Source organism: Triticum dicoccoides, chromosome 2B (assembly GCF_002162155.2).
Source record: "Triticum dicoccoides isolate Atlit2015 ecotype Zavitan chromosome 2B, WEW_v2.0, whole genome shotgun sequence".
Classification (NCBI taxonomy): Eukaryota; Viridiplantae; Streptophyta; class Magnoliopsida; order Poales; family Poaceae; genus Triticum; species Triticum dicoccoides.
The window spans coordinates 202,828,107-202,837,194 of NC_041383.1; the positions used below are offsets into that span (position 1 = coordinate 202,828,107).

Here is a 9,088-nt window from a genome sequence, read left to right on the forward strand (position 1 = left end):
CGCCCTCCCTTTTATTCGGCGCCGATGTCAAAAAAAGGGCTCAGTCGCGTCCCGGAAGCCCAATTTTCGTTGGTTAGGCCTGAAATTTGCACTGGGGAGCGCCCGGGGCGCCAGGGCAATCGTTTTTGACGCGAAAGAACGGTGGATCCGCCGAGTCAGCGACCCCCGAGCCTCGTCATTCTCATCGCCTCAGTTTCCCGCAGGGAATCAATGCCAAGGCTGCCGCCGGTCAGCCTTCCATTGATTCGTCACGGGCGGCGCGGTGAGGCGACGCGTCCCCTCCCGCCACCCGTACACATGCGTTGCCACCCCCGGCCGCTATAAAAGCCGCCCCCTTCCTCGCCGGTGTAATCATCCCGCCCGTAGCCCTCCTTCTCTCGCCGCCGACGCCCTCTCTCCCGTCTCACCCCGTCTAGCCACCGCGTGCACGCACACCCCGATGGGTGAACGGTTCCCCGGCGACGTGGCGACGGCCAACGGCTTCGACCGCCGCTCTCTCCACGAGTGGGAAGCTCACCTCCTCCACGAGGCGAATTACCCAGCGCCCCCCTGACATGCGCGCGCCGGGGCGGTGGAGGCTCAGCGCCGGGGGCGTCCCAGTCCCCCTGTGCCCGACGTCGAACACCATACCCTGCATACTTCCACGCCGAGATCGAGCATGTGTGGGCCTCCCTGACGGAGGAGGACCGCGCCCTCCCGTAGTACGGCACCGGCAACCATGAGGCGTGAGCAACGTACTTCGAATGCCGGCAGGCGGAGCGGCTCGCCTCCGTCAACAACACGCCGGTGGTCAGGGGGCACAACAACAGCGACGGCGCCGCCTGTAGTGGGGCGCCCCCGGCCGCACGCTCCACGCCGTCCTCGAGTACCTCGAGGGCGGCAATGATCCGCCGTCCTCTATGTAAAAAACACCTAATCTATGTCGTGTTTGCCGAATTTGTGGCGTGTTTACCGAATCTATGCCAAATATATGTCATGTTTGCCGAATTTTGACCGAATATCCTTTTCAAATTGCTTAAAAAAACGTCTGGGGCGACCCTGGGGCGCCGGCTAGGAACCCGATCACCCACGGCGAAAATATCGCTGGCTCGCGCCGGCGGTTTTTCTAGCCCCTGAGGGGGGCGAACGGAACCTGCCGTACCAGGTCGACCGTGCGCCAGAGTGACCTGACACCGCGGTACGACGACGGACGCTCCTACACGAGCGCGTGCGCGCTCAATCCATCACCAGACGGTCAACTCGGACTAGTGACTAGGAGATCAGCCAGGTCGACGAGATAGGTGCAGCTGCGCTGCAGAACCGAGCGACTAATTACCGAATCATCCAAAAACACTCGCGTTCGGGTTCGCCGTGGCACAGGACTGAACTTTGGTGCCTTGGTGGCCTGGTAGTGGTAGGTCACCTGCATCTCGGTGTGTAGGCTGAGTAGCATGTATTCATATGCTACATTTGGACAGCACGTTCTGGTACAATCTTAGAGCCTATTTTTAGAGCAAAGTAAGCAAACAATTAGAGCTTGAAATGTATCACCGACCATATCATGTCATCGCTCATGTCTCCTCAATATTCCAAACTAATTTAACTACACATACCTAGAGATAGATAGGCAGAGGAAGAGTAAACAACCACCGAGATACAGGTTGTTAGACTATGTATAGCTTCTGTACCTATGTACGTATATGGTACATATTGTAACACAACCATTATATATAATGAGATAAGCCACCCCTAGAGGGTTGTGCTGGTTCCCCAAAACTTATTGTCTTACATGGTATCACGCTAGGTTACGATCGCTTCCGCTTCTAAACCCTAATACCCACACCGCCGCCGCAGCCGCCGCCGCCTTCACCGCCGCCGCCGCGCCACCGATCGCGCCGCCGCCATGTCGAGCGCCGCCACCACCGGTTCCACTGCTGCGGGCTTCCTCCCGGCCTCTCTTGCGGCTCTGCTCAACCTCCCGCTCGATGCCGTCTCTGTTCCGGCTCCGATCGGGACAAGGAGCATCGGCTCCGTCTTCTCCACGCCGCCGGCGCCCTCGCTTGGGCGTGACCTCGTGGTCCACACCGCGGCGCCGCCGTCCGCTGCGGACTCCGCAGGCGTCGTCCCGCCGCTCCTGCCGCAAGCGGATCACACTGCCCCGCTGGCGGGGTTGGCGGCGTCCGCTCCGGCCGCGGGCCTTGCGGCGTCCGCACCGGCCGCGAGCTTTGCGGCGCCCGCCCTGGCTGCGGTCCCGCCTCCTCCCGCATCGGCTTCGGTGCCTCCGGCTGCCTCCATGGTGTTTGCACCCCAGGCAGCCTCTTCGATGGGATTGTCTTCGCCGCCGCCGTTTCACTTCGGTCATCTCATCACCATCAAGCTCTCCGCCGACAACTACATCTTCTGGCGTGCGCAGGTTCTCCCGCTCTTGGGGAGTCACTACCTGCTAGGCTACGTCGACGGATCGCTTCCCTGCCCACCCGCGCTGGTAGACAGCGTGCACGGTCCGGTCTACAATCCGGCCCATCGCGTCTGGACGGGGCAGGACCAGGCGAACCTCTCCTCCATCCAGGGGTCGCTCTCGCCGGCAGTTGCCGGCCTTGTTGTCTTCGCGAAGACGTCTCATGAGGCCTGGACCATCCTTGAGCGCACCTTTGCAGCGCAGTCCCAGGCTCGTGTCTCTGCACTCCGTCGTCAGCTTGGAGAGTGTCAGAAGCTTGACTCCACTGCCACTGAGTTCTACAACAAGGTCAAGGGCCTCGCCGACACATTGGCCTCCATTGGACAGCCCCTCACCGACTCCGAGTTCAACTCGTTTATTGTCAATGGTCTTGATGAGGAGTATGATGCCTTAGTCGAGATCATCAACGAGCGGGGCAACTCGACACCCATGCTGGCACACGAGGTTTTCTCTCGGCTCCTTCTCACTGAGCAACGGGTCGAGACTCGCTGCACCAGGGGCACTGGCTCCCTCTCGGCCAACGCCGCCACCAAGGGTGGCCGCTCTTCTTCATCACCCCGGTCTCCCTTGGGGCTGCCACCGTCGCCTGCCTCGGCCCCCCCACCTACTGCGACCTTACCGGGGGCTGGCGGTCCACGTGTGTATCAGCTTTGTGGCCGCGATGGGCACTGGGCCTCCAAGTGTCATAAGCGCTTCCAGCGAAGCTTCCTTGGTCTTGGCAATGACGGCAAAGATACATGCAACAATGCCCGTCAGGTCGCCATGGCTGATCGTCCCGCGCCGCAGAAGCAACAGGGACACACTCAGTCCTACTCCATCGATCCACACTGGTACATGGACTCTGGGGCGACAGAGCATCTAACCAGCGAGATGGGGAAGCTTCACACTCGTGAACCCTATCATGGCTCCGACAAGATCCACACCGCCAATGGAGCAGGTATGCACATCTCTCATATTGGTCAAGCATCTCTTCTCACTAGACATGCCAATAGGAGTCTTCAGCTTCGCAATGTTCTTCGAGTTCCATCTGTGACCCGTAATCTTCTTTCAGTTCCTAAACTCACACGTGATAATAATGTGCTTTGTGAATTTCACCCTTTTGATCTTTTTATTAAGGATCGGGGCACGAGGGACATTCTTCTTAGTGGGCGGTTGTGCCAGGGCCTCTACCGTCTGGAGCATCCTGGTGTCGCTCATGTTTTTAGTGGAGTTCGGGTCTCTCCGTCACAGTGGCATGCTCGTCTTGGTCACCCGGCCACACCTATTGTCCGTCATATTTTGCATCGTCATGAGCTTCCTAGTTTGTCTAGTCATAAAGATGTAGCAGTGTGTGATGCTTGTCAGCAGGGGAAGAGTCATCAACTTCCTTTTTCGGAGTCCAGTCGTGAGGTGAAACATCCTTTAGAACTTGTGTTTTCAGATGTATGGGGTCCTGCTCAGACTTCTGTCAGTGGTCATAATTACTATATCAGTTTCGTTGATGCTTATAGTCGCTTTACCTGGCTTTACCTTATTAAACGCAAATCTGATGTGTTTGATATTTTTGTTCAGTTTCAAAAACATGTTGAACGTCTTCTCAAGCACAAAATTGTTCATGTCTAGTCAGACTGGGGGGAGCGAGTATCACAACCTCAACTCTTTCTTTCAGTCGCTTGGGATAGCTCATCGTTTAGCATGTCCACATACACATCAGCAGAATGGTTCAGTCGAACGTAAGCATCGTCATATTGTTGAAGCTGGTCTTACTCTTTTGGCCCATGCATCTGTTCCGTTTCGGTTTTGGAGTGATGCTTTCACCACTGCATGCTTTCTCATCAACCGTACTCCTACTCGTGTTTTAAACATGAAGACTCCCATTGAGGTTCTCCTTAATGAACAACCTGATTATACCTTTCTCAAGGTATTTGGGTGTGCTTGCTGGCCGCATCTTCGTCCATATAACAAGCGCAAGCTTGAGTTTCGTTCTAAGAAGTGTGTTTTTCTTGGCTATAGCTCTCTTCATAAAGGTTACAAATGTCTTCATGTTCCCACTAATCGTGTCTATATATCTCGGGACGTCTAGTTTGATGAGCATGTTTTTCCCTTTGCCAACCTTCCTGTGTCCACTGTCGAACCACCATCCCTGCATTCATCCTCTGTTGCTTCTGACCAATTTGATGATGTTGCATACTCTCCTTTGCTGTTACCTAACCATGGTGCAGGAACCGGACGTGGAGCTCGTTTGGAGTTGTTGGAGGATTCACCATCATCATCGTCGTCTTCTGGTGGGCACGTCGATCGCCCTATGTTGCATGGCATCGATTCGCGTGCCCATGCATGGTCACCCGACGAGCCCGTCGCGCCGAGCATCTCCACTGCTCGGTCCGTTTCGCCAGCGGCCGCCGAGTTGCCCGCGGCTCGGCCCGTCACGCCGTCTTCGCCTGCGGCTCGGCCCGTCACGCCGTCTTCGCCGCGGCTCGGGTCCTCACGTCGCCTTCATCAGCGGATCGGCCCGCGACACCGGCCGCGCCACGGCCCACTATGCCGAGCTCGCCATCGGCCCGGTCTGTGATGCCGGAGTCGCCAGCTGCTTCGTCTGCTCTGCCGATTTCGCCGGTGGGTTGGCCTTCTTCGCCAACCGAGTCCGAGGCTACCGTGACTGGCTCCTCGTCACCGGCTGACTCGTCAACGTCGCCGTCCTCCAGCCCGTTGCAGGCTGCTCCGTCGACCTCGGTGGTTCCTGTGTCCCGACCACATACACGCAGTCGCAGTGGCATTTTCAAACCTAAGGAACGTAAGGATGGTACGGTTGCTTGGTTGGCTGCTTGTTTGGCTGCTGCTGTTGCGGATCCATCTTCTGAGCCTCGCTCATATCAGGCTGCCCTGCGCATTCCACATTGGCGAGAGGCTATGGTGCAGGAGTTTCATGCTCTTCTTCGTAACAAGACATGGACTCTCATTCCTCCACCACCACGGGTAAATGTTATTGACTCAAAATGGGTATTCAAAGTGAAGAAGCATTCGGATGGATCTATTGAGCGTTACAAAGCGCGACTTGTTGCTCGCGGTTTTCGGCAGCGTCATGGTCTTGACTATGAGGACACCTTCAGTCCTGTCGTCAAGCCTACCACTATTCGGCTTCTTCTCTCCATTGCTGTTTCTCGTGGTTGGTCACTTCGTCAACTTGATGTGCAGAATGCTTTACTACATGGATTTTTGGAGGAAGAGGTTTATATGAAACAGCCGCCTGGTTTCTCTGATCCTGATCGTCCTGACTATATCTGTCGTCTTTCCAAAGCACTATATGGTTTGAAGCAAGCTCCTCGTGCCTGGCATGCCCACCTTGCCTCTGCCCTTCGTGCTCATGGGTTTGTGCCGTCTACTGCTGACACTTCGTTATTTCTTCTACAGAAGCCAGAAGTCACTATGTATCTTTTGGTATATGTCGATGATATTATCCTTGTCAGCTCTTCTCAGTATACTGCTGATGCTCTTGTCTGCTCTCTTGGTGTTGATTTTGCGGTCAAAGATCTTGGGAAGCTTCACTACTTTCTTGAAGTTGAGGTCACTTCTCGTGCTACTGGTCTTGTCCTTACGCAGAAGAAGTACTCCTTGGAGTTGTTACAGAGAGCTGGCATGCTGAAGTGCAAACCGACCACCACACCCATGTCATCTACCGACAAGATAACAGCTGTTGATGGTGAGCTTTTGTCTCCTGCGGATGCCACAGAGTACAGGAGCATTGTTGGTGGACTTCAGTACTTGACGATCACGAGACCAGATATCTCTTATGCTGTTAACAGGGTTTGTCAGTATCTTCAGGCTCCCAGAGATACTCATTGGGCTGCTGTTAAACGCATTCTTCGTTATGTTCAGTTCACCCTGACATTTGGTATGCATATTCGGCCGACTTCCTCTCGGGTCCTTTCGGCCTTCTCTGATGCAGATTGGGCTGGTAGCCCAGATGACAGGCGATCCACGGGGGGTTATGCAGTATTCTTTGGCTCTAATTTGATCGCCTGGAGTGCTTGGAAACAGGCTACTGTGTCACGTAGCAGTACTGAAGCTGAGTACAAGGCTGTGGCTAATGCTACTGCAGAGATTATTTGGGTGCAGTCTTTGCTTCAGGAGTTGGGTTTGTCTCAACCACAGCCTCCTATTCTTTGGTGTGATAACATCGGTGCTACATACCTTTCTGCAAATCCAGTATTTCATGCCCGAATGAAACACATTGAAGTTGACTATCACTTTGTACGGGAACGTGTATCACAGAAGCAACTCCAGATCAAGTTTATCTCATCTAAGGATCAACTTGCAGACATCTTCACTAAGCCTTTACCGCTGCCACAGTTTGAGGCTTGTAGGCGCAATCTTACCCTTCTCAGTTCTTTAGAAAGTGGCTAAGATTGAGGGAGGGTGTTAGACTATGTATAGCTTCTGTACCTATGTACGTATATGGTACATATTGTAACACAACCATTATATATAATGAGATAAGCCACCCCTAGAGGGTTGTGCTGGTTCCCCAAAACTTATTGTCTTACACAGGTGACCTACCAGGCCACCAAGGCACCAAAGTTCAGTCAGAAAGTGTCTACCGCAAACATGCATGCATGTTATACCCGCCCGGCTGCATGTAGGGTGTAGCATTTTGGCTATAAATACCAGCCTTCATCAGTGCACCAAGAACCAGAAGCACACACGTACGGCCTCAACCATGCTTTGCAAGAACACCATGGCCTCCCTTGTCTTCCTTGTGGCGCTGCTGCTCTCATGCAGCTCCATGAGCAGTGCGGCACGGTACCTAGAGGAGGTTGTGCCCAAGAAGGAGTATCCACCACATCCTATCGTCCCAGAGCTGCCAAAGCCCGAACTCCCGCCGCACCCTGCCGTGCCTGAGCTGCCGAAGCCTGAACCACCGCACTCTCTCGTGCCCGAAGTGCCACACCCCATGGTGCCGGAGACGCCAAAGGAGCCTGAAGTGTCACACCCCGTGGTGCCGGAGGTGCCAAAGCACGAGCTGCCACCGCACCCTGCTATGCCCGAGATCCCGAAGCCTGAACTGCCGCATCCGGTTGTGCCTGAGGTGCCAAAGGAGACTGAAGCGCCACACCCAATCGTACCGAAGGTGCCAAAGGACCACGATCTGCCACACCCTGCCGTGCCGGAGACGCCAAAGGGGCCTGAAGTGCCACACCCCGTCGTGCCAGAGGTACCAAAGGAGCACGAGCTGCCGCACCCTCCCGTGCCAGAGGTGCCAACGGAGCCCCATGTGCCACACCCTGAGGTGCCGAAAGAGCCCGAGTTACCGCACCCTGTTGTGCCAGAGGTCCCGAAGCACGAAATGCCGCCGTTCCCCAAAGCCGAGCTGCCCCCGAAGCCCGAGTTCCACTTTCCGGAGCCAGCGGCCAAGCCATGATAGGACTAGCTACATCCGCGCAATGCCCGTTATCTAAGTATTAAAACTATAGACTATACATGTGTGTGTGTGTGTGTGTGTGTGTGAGAGAGAGAAAGAGAGAGAGAGAGATTTGTTATAGACTTATTTGCATGTGTGTGTTGTACATGTCGTTAGAGCTTGCGCTCTAGTTCCCGACGAGAGCGTCAAGTCTGAGTGGTGTTGCATGGTGTAGCTGCTCAACATATTCCCTACTTCACTTTGCCTGTATGCACGATGTATATGATATCTACACATGAATAAATATATTTCATTTTTTGAGTTTCAATATTGGAGTTGTGTTTGAATTTACATATGTGCATCACTAAAGAGTTATGTTTTGGCTTAGAATTCACTTCTCCATGGATGGCCGAATTCTGTTGGTAAAGCATGTGCTCTCTGCTATGGTGGTGTTTCAGATGATGGTCATTGAGATGCCTGCGTGGCTGCGGAAAAGAATCAACAAACTCAGAAGGGGTTTTCTTTGGGAAGGAAAAAAAATTTGCAGTGGGAGGCAAGTGTTTGGTTAGCTGGCGCATCTTTGCAGGCCAATGAATTTTGGAGGGCTGGGGATAATGGACCTGAGTGAGCAAAGCACAGCGCTGAGGATGAGGTGGTTGTGGCTTTCGTGGACGGACCCGAGCAAAGCGTGGTTGGGACTAACGCTGCCGACCGATGCCAGAGTACATGCGTTGTTCGTGGCTTCAGTTATCTTCCACCTCAGGGATGGGAAACACATTTGCTTCTAGACTGAACCTTGGATGCAAGGGATGAGCTTCTGCCACCACCTCCCGGCTCTGTTTGGCGTCTGCACACGAAAGCGGCTAACGGTGGCTCAGGCACTCATCGGCGGTCGGTGGACACATCATCTCAGGGGTAATCTCATACCGCGGGCGGTCAGAGAGTTCACTGCCTTATGGATGCTATTACAGGACGTCACGCTAGGCCAGCAGCGGGACATGGTTTCTTGGCAGTGGACGGCAAACGGCGAATTCTCCACTCATTCTGCCTATGCAGTCCAGTTTGAGGGATCGGTGCGGACGAGCTACAAGCAAATGATCTGGCAGTTGGAGGCATACTGAAATGCAAAGTGTTCTCATGGATGGCGGTGCTTGGGAAGATCTTGACAGGGGACAACCTGGCGAAGCGAAACCGGCCTCACAACCCGACGTGTTGCCTCTGCAATGCTCAGCGTGAGACGCCCGAGCACCTTCTGGCTTGCGGCCCTTTCATCG

The 9,088-nt window shown here is 54.5% G+C and overlaps 1 protein-coding gene across 1 annotated transcript; it reads left to right on the forward strand.

The window, feature by feature from the left end:
• Positions 1 to 7,107: 7,107 nt before the first annotated feature.
• Positions 7,108 to 8,135, forward strand: LOC119367550 (protein PELPK1-like). The gene has a single exon (XM_037633030.1). The coding sequence runs from the start codon at positions 7,134 to 7,136 to the stop codon at positions 7,833 to 7,835; it is 702 nt and encodes a 233-aa protein (XP_037488927.1). The 5' UTR covers positions 7,108 to 7,133; the 3' UTR covers positions 7,836 to 8,135.
• The last annotated feature ends 953 nt before the right edge of the window (positions 8,136 to 9,088 follow it).

Coding starts and splice junctions, on each gene's coding strand:
- LOC119367550 (XM_037633030.1), top strand. CDS start 7,134: ATGCTTTGCAAGAACACCATGGCCTCCCTTGTCTTCCTTGTGGCGCTG.